The following is a 26458-nucleotide window of genomic DNA, read 5'->3' on the forward strand; positions in this document are numbered from 1 at the left end:
TCTTTTGGCTCTACAGCCGCTCCATTCTTTTGGTAGATCTTCGTCCCCCCAAATCTACTAACGAGGGACGAGAACGAGTCGAAGAAACTGCCCTCCGTGCAGACCGTTTTCCTCGTTCCAGGTTTTTGTGCGAAAAATCCGTTCCTCTCTACTTTTCTTCGCCGTCTTCCTGCACGTTGTCTCTGTGTTATCCTCCCAGCCTCTCTCTTTTCTTTTTCCTTCACGTTCCCCGGCCTTTGTATCCTCGCTGTTCCCCGTTCGGCTCCTCTCTCGGGATACTTTTGCTGCTTTTCCCCCGCGCATGCACGTGAAAACTTTTCAGATCCACTCAGGCTGCAGCCATATCCTCTTCGCGTCACTTACAGAGACCTGCACCGACAAGAAAGCACAACACAAAGCAACATACAGCCCGTGACAACGCACACACAGATGTGTAGGCTTACACAGGGATACACAGGTACACGATTCTTTACACTGAGACACCGATGCACGGAGACCGCATTAGTTATAAGCTGTTGCTGGGGAGTGCGTACTACGAGTTGGACTGCTGATATAGATCGTCACTGCTGCACAGTTCTGCCTTGATGTCTTTCCGCGTGCGTCAGGGATGTGGAGACGTGAGCAAACCGTACCAAAACTTTGGCATCCCTGCGCATGCGCTCGTCGATCGTTGTGAAGGCGCCTCTCGCGCAACTCATCGACGACGACGTCTCCCGCTGAGGTTCGCTGCGCCGCTCGAATCGCCTCGTCGGACACAAGGCGCATACAACTAAATCCACTGCTCAGAACGGAGCAAATGACACAACAAAAAGACCGGCTGTACATACACACGAGCTGCCCCACATACACACGACCTGCCGAAAGTCAGAAATCTGTTCTCAACGAAGCTTCTCCACAAACGCTTTTATACAATTTCACTTGGTGAGCATACATATACCCGTAAATATATATATATATATATATATATATATCCATGCAAAGAGGGGGAGATAGATGAAGCGATAAAAATCGGTTTTGTTGCCAAACACGTATCTAAGAGAATAGATGATACACACACGTGTATTCCGTCACATGTGCATAACGTTATAGGTGTATGTAGACACAGGCTTCCGTAGGAACGAATTGTGCTTTTCTTCGCTCGGGATCCAGCTCGCCAGCACGGGCGACGAAATCTGGGGGAAAGGCGCCTTCTGAAGCCTTCCGGTTTCCTGTTGTTCGCTTACCGGGAAACGGTCCACTCGTTGCAGCGTCCATACAGAGGGGAAACGTGACGCGTGCTCTCGCCCGATTGCCATCCTCTCGCTCCACTGTGTGGACGCGAAAGAATTGCGTTCTCGTTGTCTTCAGTGCGTTCGGCCTTCCATCCAAATCGGGAGAAACGCCGGGGTCCGCAACAGACCCCGCGGTGTCTGTACATCTGGATTTGGAACACAGGCGTCCTGACTCACTGCACTGTTGCCTGCGCCGGCTAACTGCCGCCTTGCGCTCCCGAATCCACTGAAGACCGCCAGCGCGACGGTTGAAGGCAAGTTCCGCACCAGGAGCGAAGAGAGGCACGACGGCGGATGAAGCAGGAGAGATCGAGAACCTACGAGGCCGTTTGCGAATGTACGAGACCTTCCAGTCGTCACTTCCACTCGAATCGAGCCAAGATGTCCTTTTCCGCGAAGGACGTGGACTCCCGATACACTCGGAGGCCGAAGCACGCGCAGCACAGGAACCGAGAGAAGCAGTGCCCGTCTGACCTGGCGGGTTCCGCGAGATAGGCTGGGCATATCTGCGTTCTGGAGAGAAAGCGCCACGTGCTTCGTGTTTCTGTTTCAAAAGACATGTCGCCAAAGAGCTTCCTTCGCAGCGCTTCTCTCTGCCTCCGCATCGACTCCACAGTTCTACCACGCCGCCGCCAGGAAGTGTCCATCCGCCGGACCACGTTTCCGCGAGGCCTGGGCCAAAGCGGGCGCGGCTGCTGCGTTTGTCTTCGGGGTTAAAGCGACAAAATGGCGAAAGCGTATTCCTCGAGGTCCCTGCCAAAACGGCGCGAACGAGCAAAGACGGCGGCTGTCGGGGAAAAGGCGCAAAACTGTTCGCTTCACCTGAACCTCGCGTCCCCGTCGTCTTTGCTCTGTCCCTCGCCCCCTCGGATTTCCCGGCGCAGCTTGCAGTCTCGACGGCGTGCGACGCAGGGCGGCACGCGAGAGAAGGCGACGAACCGGCAGACGAGACGCGAACCTGGAAGCCTTCACTCTCCTCGTCGCTCACAGACTGCCCAGTTCTCGCGGTCACCTCAAGAGGCGTCGGTCCCCGAACACAGAGAACCAGTTCCAGATCTCGAGAGCTCTTTCGCGCTCCTGGACCTTCGCGTGCCCGAGATGCGTCCGCCGTCCTGGCCTCGCCCGACAACTCCCACAGACCGCCTCGTTTCCCTTCAAGGCCACGTCCAGCTGTTCTTCCCGACTGGAGACAGCAGACACCCCGAACTTGTGCGCCCAGCTGTGAGTTCGTCCGGGAATCCCCGGTATCGGCGTCTCCGCCTCTTTCACGTTCTGGCGCGGCCAAGCGTCGCGCGTGCGAAGCTTCAGCGACGCTCGCCCCTCCGCTCGCTTCGCCCAGAGAGAACAGATCGACCGTCGCTTCCAACCAGACAACCGCGCCCTTGCTGCACGAGAAGCGGAGGGGCCGGGGCACCAGACTCGCGAGAGCCTCGGCGACGAGCAGCCGTGACATGTCCGATCCAGCGAGGCCTGCGCCGAGCGCCAGCTTGCCGGAGGAGTCGTAGAACGGCGAGAAGACGCAACTCGACCGCAGAGACCGCCCTTCGCGAGGGGGAGGGTCGCGCCCCTCCACGGGAAGTAGCGCCGCGAGGCCAGTCGACGCAATCACGCTCTGGTGCATGTACGCCTCCAAGGCGATTTCCCAGTTCGGACACGCCAGAGACACGGCGAAGGGAAAGGAGAGCGAAGAGAGCGAGATGGCGAGAGAAGACGCCGCGCGCGTCTCGGTGGTGACTCGAGAATGCCCACTCGGAGCGCCGTGCGCTTCCCAGGCTCTCGGCAGACGCCCGGCGAGGCGACTGTCTCCCTGCAGACCTTCGGGGCACGTGAAGTCGCGGAGAAAGGAAGCGCGGGAGAGAAGACCCAGCAGACGCGAGTGCGGGAGGAGGTCGGGGGGGCTAATGAACAGGGACGGAGACGCCAGCAGAGCCGTCGCGGCAATCGCTTGGAGCCGACTCGACACCAGAACGTTGCGCCACACGCAGAAAGAGCGGGGGAGACTCGCAGCGAGAGAGGCCGGGGACGCGCCGGCCTTCCGAGCTCGGACATACATCCGCGCGAGAGAAGACAGCGACAAAGCACCCGTGCGAGAAACTGGAGCGAGAGCAGCTGAAGAGTCCTTTCTCTCTGATGGCAAGTGGGATGCGCGCCGCTGTTTGCTCCGGAAACGCGACAGCGCGAAAAACAAGAGACTGCGTTCGCGAAGAAAGGCCTCGCGACAGAGCATGCGGATGAGGCACGACCAGGCGGGAGGCCGGAGTTCCAGGGTCCGTGTGAGCGGTTCGGTTGCTGTCTCGCTCTCGTCGCCTCGGTTCAACAGACTTCTCCACGACGACTCGTCCTCCGCTCCCCACACACCGGGCTCTTCGCGTTCTCCATTCTCCGCCAACAGCCCGCCGAAGCTCGCCTCTCGCTCTCTTCTCTTTTGCTGGCCGCCGAGCAAGAAGGAAAAGCAGGCGGGGGAGAGAGATCTCTTCCTCGCCCTCGCGGCGTCGTCTTTTGAGGCCCAGGTGCTCGCCCGGATCGTTAGTTGGGCTCGAACGGGTGCGGCCGCCGAAGGGAGACAAAGTGACGCACCAGGCCTCCGTCGAACAGAAACCGCCAACTGCGACGACTCCCGCTTCACCGCGAGACTGCCTTCCTGACCATCATGGACACCAGAAGAGGCAGGGCGGGGAGACGAGAGGAAGGAGGGTGCCGGTGGCGACGGGCCAGCGAAAAGCGACTCCTTCCCGTTCGAGGTCGGCGCAGTCTTCGACGCAGACTTGCTCGCATTGAGAGAGGAGAAAGAAAAGAGAGAAAGGCGCGGACGCTTCGCCGCTGGCTTTCCCAAGACGGTGCCGTCCTGGATCGGACTGTCGGGCACTGTGGTGGCGCCGAGTCGTTTCCGAGCACTCTCTGCCTCTTCGTCGTGAGATTCGCCCTCCCTCTTTGCTCTCTGCGTCGCTCTCGCGCGACCTCGCTCTCTCTCCAGGACCGCCAGAACCAGCACATCGGAGAGAGACGTCGAAGGGAGAAGGGGGAGACGAGTCGGCCGATCGCAGTCAGTTTCGCGGTCGTCGCCGTCGCTTGGGCCACTCGCCGCTTTTGTCTTCGGGCAGGAAGCCTGGTTCTTGGCCTTCGCGTTCCAACTCTTCTCGCCGCTTCCAGGAGACCGCCCCGGACCCGCCCGTCCACCCTTCTTCCTGGTTGCCGCTCGTCTTTCCACGAAACGGAACAGCCGCTCCTCCTCGTCCTCGAAAGAGGCGAGAGAGAAGAGACTCTCCACAGGCCGCGAGGCAGCGAGAGCCCCCGAAGCGCTCTGAGAAGAGGCCTTGGGGCCTCGGACGAGCGGCGAAAACGGAAACGAATGCGGAAGCGCGAGGACCGGTCGCATGCTCCGCATCGCCTGTCGACACGTCCCTGCGCGACAAGGAATTTCACTGTGAAGAAGTCGCCACAGTTCGCTATTCAACAACGTGGGAACCGACGAGGACAAGTCCTGTTTCGTTGCTCCGCTCGCCCTCGCGCGTCTTGATAAGGTGCGGTCCAGGAGGGAGAACGCCGCAGCCGGCGGGCTTCCTGGGTCTTCCCTCTCCCCAAAAAGGCGCGAAAACGATCGTTTCTGCGTCGCGGGGCGTGGGAACCTTTTCTCCAGACGACGCGGCAAAAAGGCTTCGAGCCGGAGACCAAGCGGACCATCTTGAAGGCTGCATTTCTTCGTTTCTTCTCCAGATTCGACCGACATATCGGAGTCTCGCCTCTGAAGCGCTGGGGGGGGTGGGATTGGGGTGCCCGGATCTGCAGCCTGGCCGCGAATCTTGGCTCCGGCGTCAGCATCTCCGAGCACCAGGTTAGGAGAGCAGCCGGAGTCTAACCTTCTGCCTGGCTGCTGCGAAAGTGCGTCCCTTTCCGGTCTCTCTTCTTCGTCTTCTAGGTGGCTAAGGAGACAATCAGCTGCTGCCAGTTGGCGTTCGATGGAGTCCGTGGGCAACACATGCTGGAGGGCGAGAGAGAACTGGAGGGACGTTTCGGGCATGCTCAGCTGGACGTCGAGAGGAAGGACTCGGACCAGTCGATTGTCTTCTGCTTCTCTCTGTTTCTTGAGAAGAAGGCTTGGAGACAGAAATACCTTTCTCTCGGGACCAACATTCGCCTTCGTTCTCCCTCCCTCGTTTGTCGCGTCTCCTTGCTCTCCTTCCTCGGGACTGGTGCGCCTTCCTGCTGGCGAGGCGAGTGCAGAGTTTTGCGCTTCGTCCTGGCCTCTCTTCTGTCTGAGACCAAACAGGGTGTCTCTTCGCATAAGAGGCAGGAGACGGAGCTCCCACGCTCTCCGTCCCCAGTTGGTCGCGAGAGCGAGCTCTGTTCGTTTCCTCAGACTCGGTGGGGCAAGAATTCTGAAGACGTGGAGCATTTCTTCTTCTTTCTCTCTCTCCTCTTCCCGGGTCTTCTCTGTCAAGTTGCGGCGCGTCCCATCTCCGTCTCGCCCGCCCGTCTCCTCGCGCTGCGCAATCTTGTCCCAGAGACCATGGTACGCTGCAAAGACGACCTCGGCGACGCAAGCTGCGATTTCGTGCTCATCTTCGCGACTGTACGGACACCGGAGGAGGCCCTGGACTTCGACTTTGCGCCCGCGGGCATTCAGCGTTTGGCACAGTGGCAAGGTCCGCAGAAAGATCATTCTTGTCGACTTCTTCTTTGCATGCAGCAGAGGGAAAATCGCTCGACGAAAGGCTCCGTCTCGCAGGGGAATGGTGAGGGAGAGCGGGGGGAGAATGGCAGCCGCTGCAGCTTGGACGGTCTGCCTCTGGTCGGAGAGGTAGTCCCAAATGAGGAGTTGAACCGCCTGCGGAAACGCGTCGCTTCTGGGCTGGGACTTTCGCTCGCTTTCCGTCACGGCGCCGGCCTGCGTGTAGCTCTCCAGCAGACGAAGGAGAAGCACAAACGCTGCCTGCCGCACGCGAAAGTCGCTATCGTCAAGCGAGAGCAGCAGCCAACCCACAGGCAGCGGCAACTGGGAGATCTCCGCCTGAAGCTCCTGGCCTGCCACGGTGTGGCGGGCCCGATGTGCGCTCTCGCCCTCGCCAGCTAGCACCCCTGCGACCGCCAGGCGCAAAGAAGACGCCGAGACTCTGGTTGGCGAGGTCCCAAGAAGCTTCTGATACGCCGTCTTTGCCGCCAGGGTCGCCCTCTCGGTTGCCGCAGCCAGGTCGGTGTGGAGGAGAATCCGAAGACGAGCGAGCGGGCTCGAAGTCGTGGGAGGAAACGACGGCCGCTGCAGAGAGGCGAGCGCCATCTCTTGCGACATGTACGGCACCAGAGAGGTCAGAGCAGCAAGGGCCGCGAGGCGGCCAACGGTGGAGCCGTCCGCTGAGGAGACGAGACAGAGGAACGAATCGGCAGGCACGGCGAAGTCAGAGAGGACGGAAAGAACACGGGCACAACGTGCGAACGCCTGCGACAGGTCTGCGCCCTCATAGCCCCGAGCTGGAACCTGTGCGCTCCCTTTGCTTCTCGAGCCCCACTGGTGAGACGCTTTTTTTGAAGCGTCGCGGGAAAGGAGCGAACGCGGCGGCGGGCTCCTGGCTGCTCCGCCATGTGCAAAGCACCGGATCTGCGTGTAACGTCAGCCCGGGAGGCGTCCTCGACCAGACACAGCGAGGCGTTCTTACCTGTCATGTGCGCCAGAAGAACGAGACAGCATCGGACGACAGTGGAGGCGCCTTCGCACGCTTCTAATTCTGCCTCTGTCCAGCGCACACCGCCTGCTTCAACGACACCCGGAAAACTTCCTCGTCCGCAGCCACTTCCTTCGCGCTTCGGAAAACTCTTTCCCTGCTTCGCTTGGGCCGCGATCTCCTCCCTCGCCCGACTCGCCACATCGAGCACGACCGCCGGACTCTTTGCTGCCTCAGACGCCAGCCGTTTTCTGTTTCGTCTCCCCGACTTGTTTTGCGTGAGAAGCGCCGCGAGCGTCGCGGGACCTGTGCAGACAGCGCCCACTGCAGCGAGCTCCGCCACGAGAGATAAACACCGTGCAGCTGCACACCGATCCGCGACTTCGGCTGAGGTCAGTAAATCCCCCGCAATCAGATGAAGCAGGGAGACGCGGACACTCATGAAGAGGCAGTCCAAACCGGGAGGCGGAAGCGAACCGCCTGAGAAAGACACAGGGGACAGAGTCTGCATCCCGGAGGAACCCAGAGTGTCGGTTGAAGAGCGGCTAGCGCAGCGAGAAGGCGATGAAGCTGCTGAAAGAAATGCTCCACGTCCAAGCCACTGGAGAAGAGTCTTTTTTGAGTGACGGAGGAGAGCATTCAAAGCCTCTACACTTTGAAGTTGGTGAGCAGGTCTGTCGTCCAGGAGACTCGGCATCAGCTGCTGCATGAGGGCAACATGCGCAATGAGACGAGGAACGACCGGAACAGGTGCTTGGCCGCTCTCTGTCGCACCATCGGCGCCTCTACATTCTTCCCCCTCGTTGGTTCCGCCGTCTGCCATGTTCTCTTCAGACAGAGCTCCTTCTGCGCCGTTTTCCTCCTGCTGCCGGCCGGTCCCCAACAGGGTCCGGTGAGCTCGGATTCCAGCGTTCGGTGGAAAGGCCTCGCCCCTTGTGCCTCCAGTGGCGTGGGAAGGAGACGCTGAGCCGAGAGGTAAACGCGTGCCAGCGTCAATGAGGGTGCCATCGAGAGCGCTCTCATTGACGCCCGAGGTCAGGAAATAGACGAGGCCTCCCCCTGGCATTCGCGCATGCGACAGCGGATAGCCCGCCGAGCCAGGGGGAGCAGCAAACGCAGGGAGCGCCTGATGCACGCGGCCTCCAGAGGAGACACCGACGGAAGCAGTCCACCTCAACGAGCTGGCTGTCGCCGCCAATCCGGAGACGCCGGTGGCCAGGGAAAAACTGGGGGGAACAAAGGCCACGGGAGTAGCGACAAGTGAAGATGTGGAGGGAGTCAACTCCGAGGGGAAGACAAACCCAGTCGTAAGGCCCTCAGATTTACTTTTCTGCCCCAGAAGCGCGGCATCAAGATGCACGCCAGGCCACGTAGGGACAGCGCCCGGGACTGGCCCTCCACCCACCTGGGCAGGCGGGGGCAAAATGAGAGGACCAGGCTCATGAGGCACTGTCTTTCGCAGTTCACGGATATCGACATATTGGTGAGGACGGCGAGACAACAGGTCGGGGCGAGAGACAGTTTGTTTCTGTGCTCGGCCGGGTTCCGGCAACGAAAGGACCTTGATTCCGGACGCAGTTACCGAACCTCGAGTTCGGTTCCCGGTCGTTGGAAACGCACTCGCCTCAGAGTTGCCTGGCGCCGTGGCAGAACTGCCTCCGCGAGAAACACTTTCTCCCCGTGACGGCTGGCCCTGCGGAGACGCGTGACAACGAGCGGCAGAAGCGGGCGCGGCTACCTGCGGGACTGGGAGAATCTGGGGGAACCCTGGGCCTGGTGGAGCGCTAGAAGGCACCTGGTCGCGAGAAGACTCTGGAGGAGCGCCCGGTGCAGTGGACGAAGCAGACTGTGCCTCCTGCCCCGCCATATGTCTGAGTTTTATGAACCGCGCTGCACACGTCGTCGCGTCGTGACAAAACGCCTCGCCGCATCCAACTGGCACGCGTGCGTGACTTCAAAAAGTGGCCGCTATGCGAATGAAGAATTCAACAGAAACACACGAAAGCAAACCAGTCATCTCCAGGGCACGGACTCGCCGCTGGAGGGGCCAGGTCGCTCTGACATCTCAGTCCTTGGGTGCGACAGGCGGCGCGTAGAGGATGAGACAGATTCGCTGTTGTGAAAGCGGAGCGACCCACTCTCCCAATCAGCCTGCATCGCCGTCGGGTGTACCGACAGCCGCAGGGAGCGAACTGCGCGCGTTCTTCGCACCCCCCGCTACGGCTCGCTTCGGGCGGATTCTCTGTCCCGTCCGCTGGCCACCCTTCGGCTTGGAGTTTTGTGTGGTGAAGGCGGCCAGCAGAAAAAATATAGGGCATTACCGAAGTCGTCCAAGCGCTAGCTCGACGCACGAATTCCTCCGTCTGTTGCAACCGAACGGGTGAACTGACGAGACAACATGCAAAGCCCCGCCTTTTGGCAGGCACGAACGGCCTGGCACGAAACAAACGAGGACCGCTCTTGCGCTCTGTTCATCTTAGCGGGAAGCCACGTTGCAAGCACCCGATACAAGAGAAAGACTTTCGCAGCAATACATGTGAAATTGACTCTTTCCTCGGCCCCTCTCCACAGCAGAAGGCCCGGTTTCTTCGCACTCGTCTCGCGTTGATGATTGGAAGGTGTGACGTCCCAAATGGCGACGATACGGCCTCGACATCAACTGATTCAAATACAGCTCTTTGATAGGCAAAAGGTTCCCTGATGTATACCGTTCTGAGACGGCGTGGAGTCCGCAGAATGTGGATAGCAATACTAGACAAACCCTACCTCGTTTGAGTGCGGCCGCCTTAACGGGCTCGGCATTCAAACGGCCTTGTTCCCCGCTCTGTAGAATATTTTACTTGCGCCGATAGAAAACACTTTACATATATATATATATGGAAAGGGACAGTGGTTAGCTGCTACGAAGCGTGGAACAACAGCCTTTCCTGAGCCCAGGGGCTGTTGATGCATGCAGGAGCTGGCCGCATGCGAGGATGATCTGGGAATGAACTGGGTAACCATGGACTCGGTGACAACAGGGAACAACTTCTGTCGCTCCTTGGTACAAGGTACACCAACGGGAGCGATGGTGAGTGGCTCGGTGAATTTCGTCTCTTGTTGTAAGGCTGGTTCATCGACAAAACTTTTGGATGGGTCTCCATAGCATTGGGTCATCGGTAGATGCCGGTTTTTCAGCTTCGGCGAGTCCCCCAACGCTTCTAAATACTACGCCTGCGGAACCGACTCCATGCTACTGCCCCCACAAAAGGTACTTTTTCCCAGGATGCATCTGCGGCAGTTCGGGGTGAATTTGCTTTTTCCGTGCACACCATACTAATGGTATATGCGTGCGTATGGTGTAACAGCTGGGCGGCTACCGTTGACACCAGTAAAGTCACAGATACGCTCCGTAACAGCATCCGGAGCTCACGATTTGTGCCTCACGAATCTCAAGATTTCATATGGCATTGGATCCAAGTGTTGACGTGTTTGCCGCACATCCGAAAACGAGTCCTGAACTCTTGAGAGGAGAGGAAGGGCGCTGAAATGTGACCACAATTTACTGGCCGTTCCCCGTTAACGGGGCGAGCAGCAGCTTAACTTCGCAGGAGAGTCCAAGGCAGTCCCACTAGAAAAAAAAACCACCGGTCAGATACGAAAGAGACTGAACCTGCGGTTTTGTGTATACGGGATTCGAGCCAATCCGCTACTGTTGCCAGCTGGTGGGACGCTGGCCGATTGTATGTACGTCGTTGCAGCACGCCCTCCAGAGGGACGCTCCAGAGAGGGAGGTGGGAATTGCACTGAGTCCTATGAATTGGACTGATTGACCGTTCTATGCGGAGCCCATTATCAAAGGGGTATTGCCCATGAAGCGATTATGTGACCCAGAACATCACCTGCCCTCTCAGCAGCAGAAAGAAGAACCCCAACAGAGCCAAATCCACGCCAAGCAGTTGTTAGGTTTCATCCAATCAAGTAGAAGTAATGTGCATCGAACTAGCGTCACCTGAGACACGGAAAATAGTAAACCCCAACAGATGTCGTCGGTTTTGGTTTTAGTCGGAGCCCCGGTACTTGTGTGAATCAAGACAGCAAATTTTGCATACGCATCTCATCAAGCGGAGTCTTCTGCGGCGGTAGCGACGTTCGTTGGTGGCGATGCGATATGATGCCATCTCAGCTTTACTGTGAAATATGTATTGATGTGGGAAGTCGGCCTGTATATCACACAAGAATCATGCTGAAGCGTATGCGAGTAGAGCATACGCGGTTATATGACACCGGCGAGCTACCTTTTAGAAGCCCAGTGCAACGTCGGCACTTGCGTCGTTCATGTACCAGTTCGAGAAGCAGGGTCACTGTGCGACCTTATGACGGTACCCGTACGCGTGAGAAACGTCGGTCACGACCGAATGAGACTTGTGTTGATAGAATCTTTTCCACGCTCGACTAAGCCTCTTTTGACTCTTCGTTGCAGGACTCTGCTAGGAAGCACTGAGCCAAGTGAGCTGGTGAAGAGTGACTGGTGAAGGAAAAATCAAAACGTTTCGTTAGCTCATGCGACGACAATCTCGATAAAGAAAAACGTAACGAATATTTCTGTTCTTGTATTGCATAGCAGATTGAGATCCCAGCAGCCGATCGCACGATTGATGACATGCGTTCGCCCCTCCAACAGGTTTTCTTAACTGGGTCTAAGGCAAAGCTCTCAGCTAATCAAACAAAAACAAGCACATCATGGCATTATGAACGGGCATCGACTCCTATAACCGGTACGGAGTGGAGTGCCTATTGGAATCGACACTCTGTGGAGTCTTGGTCATTTGTTCTCTTGTGAATGACCTGTATTTCAAGTACTTGATCCAGTTGTTTAGGTCAACGGTATCTACACTCGTAATCTAGCAGCTTCTAAACTCCACACTCACTTACGACGAGTCCTGCAGACGCTACAAGATTACAATTTTTTGACAGTACGCGACTTATCTCCAAACTCCAGTATCCTCTTCTTCCACTGTACGCACCCACACGCCTTCCTGGTGTTCCAAAAGCAAACGTGAGTGACTCTGCCGTTTGCCAAACATGAAGAATAACTTACGAGAGTTCACAAGAGAATATAGGAGGGGATAGACATCATGTTAGTTCTTTGAATTGGCTCCCATCATTCCAATTCTGACTCGGTCAACCGGTAACACATATGCAGATCCTCCGTATGAAAATCTACGGTGCCAGGTCTCACCTGCCATAGTCTAGGCACAGTCTCTGTGGTTTGGAGCTCAGTTTTCTACAACGAATTCGTTTGGATGCTTTCGACAGCATGGTTGGCTCAAAAGCCTTGCGTTTCGAATCGGGCGCTACATGCAGTGTGGACGCAGGGCGAGGTTGTGCATGCACAGAGAAAAAGTGTCTGCCGTCGCGTTTGTTCTCAACTTCTCGTTCAAATCAACTAGCGATCTGAGTTGTGTGACTTGAGTATGTTATCAATTCAAACTATGTCTTGGGCAATCGCACATCTTCGTGTCGAACTTGTGTGGACGAACCAACTCCATAGTCTGACCGTTTTTTAACGGCGGCCGACAGTCATCGCGGAAGAACATAGTATCTGAAAACAGGATAAAAGCCATGAGCAAGGAATCTGCTCAGAAGACACCGCAACGTTGAGCAGCAATCTGACTAGACAGGGGATATGAAATTTGGATTATCTCCTGCATTGTCCTCAGTCACTAGAACAAGTTGACTTAGGCGTCAACCTATTCCTCGGATACAGTACTATCCTTTCAAGGTTTTCATTCAACAGAGGGAGCAACCCTGTTTTATCCACCCACAGGTTGAACACCTGGACCTGCTACTCTCGTCTGGTCGTTCTTCATGTGCCGTCGTGTCAAATACATCAAACTTTATCAGCCTGCTATAAAGGCCCGCACCTGTGGTGCACGTAACTCGCTGTAGCAGAGCAAAGTTTTGGTTAGAATCCAGGCTCCGATCGAATAGTTCGAATCTACAAAGAGTTGGTAACAAATAATGGAGGCGCCACCAGAATTTCTGGATGGCGACAACTTGATGGACAACGTCTGCTCGGCTACCCCTGATGTTGACGTTGCATTGCCGGAGAAAAGCGTCAGCATCGGTGAAGAAAGCACACAGGCGCCGTTACGGAGTCGAACGCTAGAGTGGATGTGGCCTCAGGGGAACGAGGAAGCGTCACCTGATCTTTCCACGTCAGAGACCGCTTATCTAGAAGAGACTGTTATGCCATCCCTACTTCCAGTACGTTTATGACGCTCTCCCAGACAAGTGCCGGAATACCCACGCATCTCTTCGTCCTCTTCAGCGGCTTCAACTGCACTGGTCCGTTGTTGTTGTAACGCTATGCCGAACAACTGTTTCTGACCTATGTTGGAAGCCCACAGCGAGAGAGAGAGAGAACGGTATACGAGCTGCTGCTCAGGTGATGTGAGCACGTTTTTAAAACACGGGTCACATGGCACAGAAAAAGCAACCCTTGCAAGCGAGCCTCCTTAGCACTTTGCATCTCTACACGGCGTGAGTAGACTCCACAACCAGCGGCGTGTGGCGACAATGAACGCATCAGAGTTACACTTGCACAGAGGCGTTCCATGCACGTCGCGAAAAGCAGGTTGTGCCTTCGCTTGTGTTGTCCTTCGGTTCATTTCAGGCTCTAGAGCAGGTAAGTCCTGTTCCAGCTTCTACTGCACACGAGGTGCTCAGGAGTTACTTACTCGACAACGACGTGCACCCAACGACGGGGGTGCACACGCTTTCTGTTCTACAGATTGGAGAAGCTGTCAATCGTGCTGGATGGTCGTATCTCTTCGGGGAAGGATTGCCAAGAAACATTGACTTGCGTTTTTTCTGTGCTTCGGGGACGCTGCAGCTTGTCGTGGACGCGTACAAGCAACACGTCCTGGTTCGTGCCGCCGCTAAGCAACGCTTGCTAGATGCACAAGTCGCAGCAGCTGCTGGAGAGCCTCCGGAAAAGCTTCAGCTCCCTCCAGCAAACGAGCCAGGAGACTGTCAAAGTGACGATGTCTCCAAGCAGGCTTCTTCCGAGCAAGAAGTCAGTCCGAAGACAGAGTTGCGAGGGGGGAACGGGGCATGAGCCGGATACCTGCACAGAACGGTTCAGAGACAAACTTGTCGTAAAGAGCAGAATATGCACATGGATGGAAATACACATATATATATATATATGAATATATATACGGAGGGGGAACGAGAAGCCCGCACCTTTTTCTTCTCGAGATGGTGCTCTGAACTATTGCCAGCTGCAATGTCTGCTCCTGGTGCAGAACGTATCACAGGCTAGCATTATGGGCGGAGTGGACTCTACAGCCATGCCATTCAATCCTCTCTTGAAACTTGCATCCTATCTGAAAACAAGAGTGGCAGCGTCAGCCCAGCGACATGAGGAGGAACTGTCCAGCAGCTACGACATCTGAAAGAGTACGTCTGTGGGACTCCCGGCCGTGGTGGCATGCGCAATATAAACGCGCTGCGAGGAAGAACCGGAGGGACCACCGATCCTTCGTCGAATTTTGCGGAAAACTTATAGTCGAGTGGCCCAGGTACTATGAAGAAGCTGTGAAAGACGAAAAAGGCAACAAATTGTTGCTGAGGTTTTGACAGGTGAACAGGTGCGCGTCACGAGGACTGCACGTATGGGGTTGCCGCGCGGTTTTGGGGGCCAGAGGCTTACCATGCGCCAGATGGGTCCACCTCGTCATACTGCGGCATTTTCGGATGCTGCTCAGAGTGAAAGAAACAAACATGTACGCCCACGTACATGTACATGCAGTGGGGAGAAAGAGAGATGCAGTGCCTAGATAGGTACGTAATGTATATGTGAGGGCCAGGTGGCAAAGTCTTCTTCAGACCGTCATCCCGCTTTCCATTGCGGATCTCCCGCTCTTTCGCTCCCTCGAGACACTGAAGAACTCACACTTGTTTGAAACTGGACAACGAACGAACGCTACCTCGGGCCCAAGCCGTTGCAAATGGGGACCGTGCACAACAGAACAGAAGCGGAGGCACATGACAGCTGGCATACGCTAAAGAATTTGAAAAGTGGACGCGACCTATGGTAAAAGCGGTCGTACCTTACTGGAAAGCCTGTGGAACAAATCCGCCTCTTTCCAGGCTTAAAGACCACGAGGGTGCACGCTTCTACTAAACAAATGATTCCACCAGCATTGAGCAGCTGCATTCTCTGTCAGTCAGAGGCGCCGCGTCGCGCCCCGTGTGAACCCTCTCGAGAAAAACAGTAGAACTTCTTTTTGCGGCTTTCCGCATCCGCTATCGCGGTGTTTCGCGCTACGTGAGGCCCAAGTGTGAATAAGGCCACGTTGTCTTTCCCTTATATGTCAAAGGTCGTCTCGTCACCCGAGCCGAGACCCCTTGAGGCGACTACGCCTTCTTTGCTTCTTAGATCAGCCAACCCTTCCTCTGTCTCGCCGCACACACTGCTGTTCGTAGATCACATCTCGTTGCGGCCAGGCAACACACTCCACATACTGTGGTGACTGCATGAGCGAAAAAGTGTTTCGACCTGCATGCGCCAACGCGAGTCTCGAGCTTTTCTGTGGAGTTGTGCGCGGCGCAGGGGAGAAACCCATCTTCTGAAATAACTTGAAGGGATAACGCTTACATTTCCCTTATCTTTGGGGCTTGTCGCGCAGCCCATTTTCGTAACCTTTCTTGTTACCAGGCTTCCGAACAAGACCCTGCATGCGCCGCGCCCTGAGATTGCACCAGGGGGACAACGTTTTTTGCGGCTTTCCGCATCCGCTATCGCGGTGTTTCGCGCTACGTGAGGCTCAAGTGTGAATAAGGCCACGTTGTCTTTCCCGTCACCTCCGGGCTTTTCGCTCCTCGACTTCTCTTTCGACCGGAAACACTACACTTTGGAATCTGCTGGCCGCTGGGACCGCCGTGGAATGCATCGTCGCCAACGAAAGTTCACTTTGGTGTCCTTTTGACGGCGTCGGGGTTTTCTGGAGCGATTTCTCCATTTTTGGGATTTTGCGTCCTCCTCCGTCCACGCAGGGATTCACAGACGTCGCCTCCTCAGGGGGTGATGGGGTTTTGTTCTTCCGGTCCCGCGCGCGTACGGCAGGGTGCCGTGTTTGGATCACAACACTCGTCCGGACCTCGTATCCTCTGGATGGCTTCACCTTTCTCGTCTGTCGCCTCCCCGTTTCCTTCTGGAGAACCCGCTTCATTGGGAAAGGCCCTCGCAGCACGCAGTCGGTACAGAAAGTGAACCGGAGCGACCCTTTGTTGAAAGAACGCCATCGACACACCTGCGCCTCTCTGGGGAAAAGAGAGGCACACAGGCACAGTTTTTTCTAACAACTAGAGAGTGGCTTGGCCCCATGGACTCGAGTGGTGACCCCACCAGCGCCTCTGGCGCATCTGACGCGTTGCCCAGTTCTACGGGCAAAACAAATCCGACGCGTGAGGACGAGCAAACGACTCCTCTTTGCTCCTCTTCAAAGAAGAGAACATCCAACAGTGTACCCCCGTCTTCGCCCTCTTCGTCTCCCCCCAGTTCCTCCTCGTCTTCCCTCTCTCCCTCTTCTCCTCCCTCTTCTCCTCCCTCTCCTCTTCCGTCTTCTCCTCCCGCGTCTTCTGCCTCCGCTTCTTCTTCCTCTTCGGTCTCGTCTGCTCCGCATGCGTCGTCTCTTCGCTCCTCGTCCGCTCGCCCGACTTCGGTGGCCTCGGCCTTGCCGCATCCAAGCCAGTTGAGCGTTCTGAGGGCTGAGGCAGTTTGTAAGCATTTGGTGAAGTCCCGGAAGGCGAAGCTTCGTGACAGGAAGACGGCACGGAAGAGTGCAAAGCGCTTTCCAAATGCAAACAAAGTCTGGGCAGATCTAAGCTTTGATTTAGATGACGACGGCACTCGATGCGACATCTGCGGAAACTACGACTCTCTTCCAGTAAGTCCGAAGACGCCTCCTCTCGCATCGAGAGGCGCTTCCAGCGCGAACACCCGACCCTGTTTTGCATGCGCGTCGTGCGGACCACCCAGCGAGTCCCCTGAATCGTCTCTGATGTTCTTTGCTCTGGGCTTCTTCGGCCCTCGGAACTGGCGTTGCTGCGTTGGAGAGAGGCGATGTCTCCAGAGAAAAAGTGAAGAGAATACGCGCAAACAGCCGGCGCGAACACTGCCCATATACTCGGAAGCGAGAGAAGGGAGACAAATAACCCGCAAGGATCCACGCGTTCGTTTTCGCCTGCAGGGACACGACGAGATCCTCTTGTGCGACGGTTGCGACGTGGCAGTCCATCAAACGTGCTATTACGTGGAAACTGTCCCGAAAGCAGACTGGTACTGCCAGTACTGCGAAGACAGAAACCAAGCGCAGGCGAATGTGACGAAACTCCGGCGACTCGCCAAGTCCTCTGGAAAGACCGACAAGCAAGTCGAAGGTGAGAGACCGGCCCACGATAGCTTGCACCCGAATACGGTTTCCCTCTTCAGTCAGCCTCTCACAAGACGACAGCGGAACTCGCAAAAGGATCACGGAACACACCTAACCATCTCACACACATATGAGCATATTTATACATACATACATTCATACATATATATATATATATATATACATACATACATACTTACATACATACATACATAGATATGGATATACCACAGTATGTTAGTCGCGTTTTAGGTCGCAGGTGTGCATTCATGAAAAGGCGGTGTGTTGTTTCGGTTTGAATTTTTTTGAATCATCGGGTAAAAAGCGACCCGCGCCGTGTGGCATCGGGTTTGGATGCTGGGTCTGCTGTTTCCATGTCAGCAACTTTTCGAACGGAACTGGATCGAATGGCCAGCGCGAAAGAGCCGTTTTGCGTCTTGCCGAAACGCTGCCCTCTATGTCCTCGGAGCTTCGGTGCCCACGTTCGTTGTGGCGAAGGTGAGAGAATGCAACTATCTTTCCCCGTCCTGGAGACGCGTTGCACTCTCTGTCGACTTCTTGCCTGGGTCCCCTGTCCAGGCCTTCCGCGTTTCCTTGATCTCTCCTTTATCTCTCAAACGTTCTCCATCCGTCATCTCTCTCTGTCTCCACCTCTCCTGTTTACGGCCCGTTTTCTCTCCGTTCTTTCTCTCCCCCTCGCTGCTCTCTCCTCTCTCTTCTGTTTCCTCCTTGTGCCCTCAAAAAGTCGATCCCGCTCTGGGCTTGTTTGTCCCTTCTCCATCCACCGCCTTCTTTTCCTCGCCGGCGCGTGTGTGTCTCTCCTCGGGCTTTCCAGATTTCCGCATGTGGGTGCACGTGAACTGCGCGGTCTGGGTCCCCGAGACGTGGATCGTCGGCGTCGACTACGCAGGAGGTCTCGAAGACATTCCCGCGTGGCGCTGCGAGACCATCTGCGACATTTGCGGAGTGGACGAAGGCGCCGTGATCAAATGCTCCGTCGGCAACTGCCCTGCCGCCTTCCACCCCATCTGCGCAATCATTGCTGGCTACGGCATGAATCTCACAGGTGGGTGAACATGCCCTAGCGCCTCTCGTGGCTATCCCTTTACTCGCGTCGCTCTCGACATTCTACGACAGATAAAGATGGATATGCATACGGACATACTTACAGATACATTTATACATATATGTATATATATATATATGCGTATTGCTGAGCCAACAAATATATCTATCTATCTATCTATCTATCTATCTATCTATCTATCTATCTATCTATATCTATCTATCTATCTATCTATCTATAGATATATATATGTCTACACGCCAGTGTCTGTGCTGATCTATCTGCCTATACACCTCGCTCGTTCGTGTTTTCGTTTCCAGGGCAGATTGACTACGAGAGGAAGAACGACACGACATTCCATGCCTTCTGTTTGCGCCATCGAGGCTACACCTTCCGAGAGTCCGTCGATGCGGAAGAACCCGTGGAGTACCTCTTTAAGCACCCAGATGCTGATCACCCCTTCCTTCGGGCGACGAATCTCGTCCGCCGAAATCGAGACATTATCTTTGTAAGCTGAGGAGGATTCGGTTCGGAGGGAGCCTGCGGCGTCTCTCGCGTGGAGATTGACAGAAAGATACGCAGACAAGGGGAAGAGGAGACACAGAGACACCGAAAAAAGCAAGGTAGACAGAGCAGCGATGAAGACGCAAGGAGAGCGGCAGACCGCAACAAGAACCTGATACACACAAACCGAGAGAGAAGAAGCGTGTGGCGGCAGGTTTCGTCGGGTTGGAACTGGTTCTAGAATGGAGGCGCCATGTCCCTTGCCTTTTCGGCTGTTTGTTTTCGCCCTCTGCTCTCCTCGCCAACATTGCATGGAAAAACAATGCGTTAATTCATATGGCGTCGAGCTGTGTGCTTTCTGAATGGATCCGACCGTTTCTCTGCACGGGGGAGACTCAGAGTGTCTTCAAACGCATGTCAAATCTACGCTCATGCATATCGTGTGCGACGAGTGTATGAACGAGATCGAAACTATATTCAAAAAAGTGTCAAAAAATAGATAAGAATGCCGCGAATTTAAACGGAAATGCAGGTCAAGATCCAGGGAATGCCTTCGAAACGGTTTCTCGGATTGCTTTTTTCGACTGGTCTTTTTCATCTGAAATTCAGTTTGCCAAGCAATGCCACGCAGAGAACTCGACGTGGGGCGTGCGCCTCGGCGCCTACCTGATTAAGGTAAGAGGAGGAACGAGAAGAGAAAGCAAATGAGAAAAGGAGATCCAGAGACAGGCAGAGAGCACCACGTTAGGTACAGTTGCCTCGCGCGGCCAGAAGGGGGGGGTGGATCAGCTACTTATATCTTACTGCCGGATTGGTTCAACGCGTATACTAAACCAACGGTTTAAATGACGACAGTTTCCAAGCAAGCATGAATACCGGTAGGATATTAAATGTCCATGCTGTTACTTGTATTTAGCAGTCCATCGGGGTGGTTTCCGCTTACTGAACTTCTCTCGTTGAATCGTCTGAGCCTGTACCGTGGCTTTTTGGCTCTGTCAATAGAAGAAAAACTGTACAGATGTTTCCAGATTCTACCGGGTCCATTTAAGTAGCACCCAGCCTGTTGAACAGCACTGTGAGGCTGCAATGGAACCGAAGAAAAGGAACAGATCAGCAGCCGTACATTTATGCCTGTACATATATATATATATATATTTACCAACGTTTGTGACTGTATGCATCTATCTGTCTAGGTAGAGACGTGCAAGAACATGTGAACACAGATCGCCGATTCCCGTGCCTCCAGATTTCATTGCCAGGGTTCTTTTCTTTCTTTGCCAGGAACTGAATGAAAATATCGTTGCGCTCCGAGCTCTCTGGAAGCGCATCGAAGACCTCAGTGCCCCTCGTTCACTACCCTGTTCTGCCTCCTCCAGTGTCCCTCCAGAAAGCAAAGCGGCCTCTGTTGTGTTGGGGAATCTTGGCGAAGAAGCGAATGCAGAGGGGGATGCCCAGATGCAGGATGGGTCTACGAAATGAGCTGTCGCCCCGTACGCTCACGGCGGAGAGTCATATATTTCATATTTTGAGGCGGCGAACGGGAATGCTCGAAAGAGACACACCAACGATGAAGCTGAGAAACGGGTGCTTCCGCTTTCCAGCTGACTCTATCTGCGTCGTACACACGTTTCTTGAAGAGCTTTGAGGCTCTGCAGCCGCGTCCTCCGTGCGCCTTCACTGCATTGGAAACAAACAGATCGACTGAGTAAACCTCAACACAACGCGTCAGAGAAAGAGACCGATATTTCTGCGGCACTGATCCGTTTGCGGACAAGACAAGGACCAACAAAATCGAGTAGCACTGGAGACCAGCAGAGAAGGCGGGGGAGACACGCCGGTTGGTACACGCGTCTACGCAAGCAGGACAGAGGCACAGGTTTTGCGAGCTTTGTCTCTTTTCGCTTTTCTTCACGAGCTCTGAAAAAGACAGAAGAAGCACCAGTCGGCTGCTGGAGCGTAAGCCTTTGCTTAGGAAGAATCTTGGAGAGGAGGCAGACCAGGATGGCGCTGATTTAGACGTGCTGATCTTTACAACCACGAAGACTAATAATTGAAAAGCGAGGAGGGCCGTTTATTTTCCTCTGTGTGCTTGGCAGCTCACAAGGACCACAGACAGAAACACGCATGCACGAGTTTACCGATTCACCGCAGTATCTGGAGATCTGCGAGTTTACGAGTGCCCATTTTTATGTCACTGGTGGTATCGAAAACCCGCCATGGCAATTCCGCGCGAGCTCCGGGAATGTTGCCGTGCACTTTAGCACCACAAAATGCGTGTGCGCTTGTAAATGCGTGGATCATCATGGTTTCCTCTCAGAAATCTGCGCGTCCGTGTAGACACTCGTGTTTTGACGTGTATGTTTCGACGCAGCTGCCTTTCTTGGAACACTGCCACAGGCACTGTAATATATATTAATACTGGAAGTTTCAGGCATTGCCCACCGGATGTTCATCTAACCACTCTGCGCGGTTTCACGAACATGCTTCGGGTCTGTCTCAAGAAATATTGTTCCTTCGAGACAAACGCAACGCAAGGGACGTATGTTTGTCATGCGTCCTTTCTCGCAGAAAAACTTTTTACGATCTTCGCAAAAAAAAAACGCGTCCACAAACAGAGAGACAGTCACGCAGGACAGCCGTTCGAGGCGACGACATATACTATAAATTTTATTGACATACATAGCTATATACGTACATGAGGACCGCTCAGATATGCATTGTCTTCTGGATCAAGGTGCTATTGCCACAGATAATAATGACATATATCTCTGTCCGTCCTCAAATACAGATACCCGCATATCTATGTATCTGCGAATCAAAGGATAGACATGCATCAGCACGGTTCTACTTTCTGTGAGACGCCTCTTTCTTTTCGCATCAGCCTTGTGAGTCCGATGTACCATTGCTATCTAATATGTAAATATATAAATGTGGGCATCTTTTCCCCTCTCTGTGCGTCTGTAAATATGTACAGTTGTATGTGTAGAACCGCGAAGAACCCGCCTCCTAGCCATTCTCCTCAAAGAAACAGCGGTGCTGCCACTGCCAGGACAACATATATGTTGAAGAACGTGGCGAAACTGTGGGCAGCGCCCCCGTAATCACGCGGCACGGCCTGATGCTCGCTATTCAAACGCAGCTCACTGAGACAGAAGCCTGTGCCTGAGGCTATTGTGCGAACGCACTTGACTCTTGTTGGATCCTCCGTTTTGTCTAGTATTTTCACGCCACGGTTTGCTGCCTCGGCAGCCTTGATTCACTTGAAAGCGGATCGTTTCTCTCTGGCAGAGAGAGTAATCGTTTGCGCGCTTACACACGCGGTAAGAAAGACAGGCAAGCTGGGGAGAGGCTCCACTTTTCGGGAGGTGCTTTTGGAGAAGGGGTTGAAAGGAAAGCCCAACAAAAGAAAAAATCCCGTTCCACCTTCTATGCACGTTCCGACGGAACCGATAAGTACACCAGCGACAGAAGAAGCGGAGGAGAAGAGAGACGCATACGACAAGAAGCAGACTACATGTATATGCATACACACATTTACGACGTTTATTAGTTGAGTATACATGCACCCACACCTATAGACAGACACACACAGATGGATATCTGTTCAGTCTTATATATAAATAGATATTGCGGCGCATACAATTCGGCGTCTTTCTCTTTCAGTATTTGCATATATATGCAAAGGTGAGAATAACGGTGTGTCTGCATATAGTGATATGCAAATACTTATGTATGCACATATTTGAGTTTGTGTAGAACTGGGTACCCAAAAAATTAATTGCGTCGTTTAAAACAGGTAAAGGGTTCTGCTGAGTTCAAGCTCGTGGACGGGAGGAGGACTTCCTCTGCTCGGATCTCGGGGGTGGAACGCCGAAAGTCTTCATCGCTGCGATGAAATTTGTTTTTTCATCAGCACTCGCTAGTTTGATCGGAATGCAGCTCTCGGATTTTAATAAGTGGACTCCAACAACACTGCAACAAAACCAAGCAGGGATCGGCAAACGTACGTTGAGAAAAAGAAGATGGAAGTTGGTAGCTTTCATCGTCGAGAATGCAGGGTGGTGTTTCCGACAAAAAGGAGTGGAGATCTGGTATTTAGCGATGACCGTGGGGAGGATCTTTCTTATCGACTTCTTTTCTTTAACTCTTCCCTCACATGACTTTAAAAAGCAACACATCTTTTCAACAGCCATATACCAAGATACTTTCAGCATTTGTTGTGCTTGTTGGGTACCGCGGAGGACTGGCAGAGACTGAAACGATCATCCGCCTATTCATCTCTGGAACTTCGTTCGCTCCTCTAACCTGGTCTCGTTCGATAGGTTCGCTTTCGTCTCTATGCGTTTCAGCTGCGTCGGAGTTGAGAGGAGATTTTTAATTCCGCTGAAACCTATGATTCGTGCTTTTTCCTGAATAAGAAACGATCAGCAGCACGGAAGGGAATTGTCGCGGGTGTTGCGAACGTGGAAGCCCTCCTGCACAAAACGGGGTTTTATACCATCTGCGTCCATACAACAGCCACAGCAATTTGAGTTCTTCACCAGACGCCACCCTGTGCATTCTCTTTCACCGGAAGGCACACCACAGCTCTACTCCAACACGTGTCCTTCGTCTTGCCAGTTTCTACACCAAGCGGAGAATAAAATTGTCAGAGAAGGCAGCAAGAAAGATCGGCGGCCCCTTCTTGTATCTCTTCTCTTCCTGAAAGCAAGCCGAATCTTTTCTCACCTCGCATTTGATGGTAATCTTTTGCTCCATGGTATCAATGAGCATTACGCATTCCAGGTCAGATCCATCCTACAGAAGACGAACAAGGGGGCGGGCAGGAGGAAACTGTGAACTGAAGAGGTACCTCTCCTCCAAGCAGCTGGTGCATCTTTAAACTTTTGGATTCACCGCTCACGGGTGGAGAAAAAGAAGGTTTGAATACATGGACAGCAGATGTGTCAGTAGATATATATATATATATATATATGTGCATGTATGTATCCGCTGGTTCGTGTTGCATTTCTATACCTATACATATGTACATGTGTAAAAATCGACCGGAGGACGAACGTCACATGGTGTTTTTCTTTTTCAGTACCAGTGTGTAGGCCCTCCTTTTACACAACGGTTTTGAGATGTTTACGGGTAATGCTGTTTCGAGGGGAATTCGATTCTCCATTCTTAATGCTGCACGATTCTCTCTATCCGCACCTGAAGAACAACTGCCATCTTCAACCCCGTCGCCGCCCGGACAAGGAAATCTTTGATGGCCGCGTCGCTGCCCTAAAGGAAACACACGGACGGCTTTTTAGGGTTCAGAATTGAGGAAAGGCGACTATTGTCTTCCAAGATGAAACCGCCAACGCGCCGCTTTTCGTTTTGAGAAGAGAAGGAATACGCCAAAAACGGAATGTCGTAGGTCTATACGACACGAGCGGATCCAACAGGGTAGCAGCTGAAAGGGCCGTCTCCTTCAGGGTTTTCGTCGATCAAGGGCTTTTGAGAGATTTCTTTTTCGGCTAGCTACGTCAATCCCCTTGAATATCGCGTTGTTGTACAGCTTTGCAGGGGGAAACGGGATGCGTGTCTGTGAAGCCGTTCCCCAGAAGCTCGTGAGCATTTTGAACTGCAGGAAATAAACCTGTTTTGGTGTGGATTCGTAATTTAACTGCATCGTGAGAGTGCTCGGCGGCGACTGCCTGTCTACGTTTTTTCTGCCCAGTGGACAGAAAGTGTGCTTATTGATGGATAAGGAAGGCGTTATTTTCAGGCGGAAATCTAGCAACTGAAGGGGCCTGAATGACCTACGTAATGGTGCATTCTGGTTTCAGGTGAAGAGAAAACAAACGAGAGGGAACAGTGAAGAGAAGCTAACTGATCACGGAAAGACTGGGGGGAACTCAGTGCGACCTCGTGTCCTGGACACACAACGTGACGAAACAGGTATGACCGAGGAAACGCAGGAAAACATTGCTTCCTAAAAGGGGACTAAACAAAGAGCCATCAAATTTCGTCGTCCAACAAACCTGCTTCTTGGTTTGTCTCTCCCGTTAAAGCACACATAGCCTACATTGGGATTTTCTCGTGAGGACTAATGGACTGCCTTTGCGTTTGTCCGTCATTGTAATGCGCACGCACACAAAGTTACATTTGGATGCGCTGATATATGTATACCTGACAGTATGTGTAATAATATGCATTGCCGTAAGCATATGCTCGGACTTGCTGTTTTCATGCGTTGACAGGGAAAACCTTTGTCGGAAAGGCAGTTCGACACTTAATATCAGGCCCATTTCAACGGCACACAAACGAAGAATTTCCACAAGAAACAACAGCAGGCTGGCAAACACGTGCGCAATAATTATACCTTTAGAGTTAGTCCTTCATTTGTAGCCCCCTTTTCCTTACCATGCAAACGCCATATACATATATATGCATATATGCATATATATTACCTACGCAAGTAGATGTTGGAGTACAAAAATATGTTGGTCTCCATATGCGCAATATGCAAATGCATGTATCGCTGTGTGCCACACAAAAGACGAAGGTTTCTTTGTGCATGTGCTCATGAATGCAAGCATGTACGGCTCCGCGAAGCGAAACAACACTCGGTTTCGTTAATGAGGGAATTTTTTTTGCGTTTGTTCTTAATTTGTCTTTTTGTAGGTTTCTGATTCGTTTTGGCTTTGTGCGTGTGTGGGCCTGACGGCACCGTCACCTACCGGCTCGAACTTCTCGACAGAGCAGCAAGCATTTCCCATCTTTGAAGCAGCCCGACAAAATACAACGTTCAGTTCAGTTCTCGGTATCCCCCCAAAAGTGAACGAAGATCCGCGCTGGGACCGACGGCCGAAGAGCAAAAGCGAGAGTTGAAGGGGGAAAGGAAACCAAAGTCTAAAAGCAAGGATGACACCAATCGGCAACTTGCTTGTCAACGATGGGGGTCAAGCACACTGTGTGAGGCGGGTGTATCGAAAACAACCAGGATCCTGCCTTCGGTTGTGTCTGTCAGCGGTAGCACACCCTGAGGGCTGGAGGACCGGAGAACGAAGGAAACGAGAGGGTGATTTGCTCACATGCGCGACGCTTTCGTCCTTCTTTGGGGAGCGAAAGAGGGAGGCACATACAAGCAGCACGATGTTGGTGGCGTTTCGAGGAGAAACAAGAAGTACTTCGCGAGGACCCCAAAGCGCTATCCGTGTGCCGCTGAAAAATGCACGCAACAGCTTTTGACATGCCCTCTCGGGACTTTCCCACGTTTCTAGATGTGCTCACGTCTTCTGCGTTTCCGTTTCACTCCTGGCATCGTTAGCCCGAGCTTGTGAGTCAAACCTCGTTTTTCTAGAGGACTGAGCTGCTGCTCGGCCCCACAACCCCGCAAGTCAGGCGGGGAGACCAACACAGACACAGCGTGATACAATGGAGAGCACACCGCGAATGGATTCTAACTGACATTACGCCGGAAAGAGAGACGTTTGTGGATTCCGTGAGTCTACAGCTCTCGCACGCAAAGCCATCGCTTTGGCTGTTTCCTCCTGAAAAACC

The 26458-nt window shown here is 53.6% G+C and overlaps 2 protein-coding genes across 2 annotated transcripts; one reads left to right on the top strand and one right to left on the bottom strand.

Annotated features, from left to right (window-relative positions):
- Positions 1–318: 318 nt before the first annotated feature.
- On the bottom strand, positions 319–8795 carry NCLIV_042860 (conserved hypothetical protein; the record flags this gene model as incomplete). Its single annotated transcript, XM_003881203.1, has 4 exons — positions 319–369; positions 633–778; positions 1449–6620; positions 6923–8795. The coding sequence occupies 4 exons, from the start codon at positions 8793–8795 to the stop codon at positions 319–321; spliced, it is 7242 nt and encodes a 2413-aa protein (XP_003881252.1).
- A 4136-nt stretch (positions 8796–12931) lies between these two features.
- Positions 12932–20401, top strand: NCLIV_042870 (hypothetical protein; the record flags this gene model as incomplete). Its single annotated transcript, XM_003881204.1, has 9 exons — positions 12932–13177; positions 13587–13598; positions 13806–13988; positions 17170–17359; positions 17734–17850; positions 18188–18418; positions 18739–18926; positions 19532–19597; positions 20204–20401. The coding sequence occupies 9 exons, from the start codon at positions 12932–12934 to the stop codon at positions 20399–20401; spliced, it is 1431 nt and encodes a 476-aa protein (XP_003881253.1).
- Positions 20402–26458: the final 6057 nt, after the last annotated feature.

This window comes from Neospora caninum, chromosome IX (assembly GCF_000208865.1).
Source record: "Neospora caninum Liverpool complete genome, chromosome IX".
Lineage (NCBI taxonomy): Eukaryota > Apicomplexa > Conoidasida > Eucoccidiorida > Sarcocystidae > Neospora > Neospora caninum.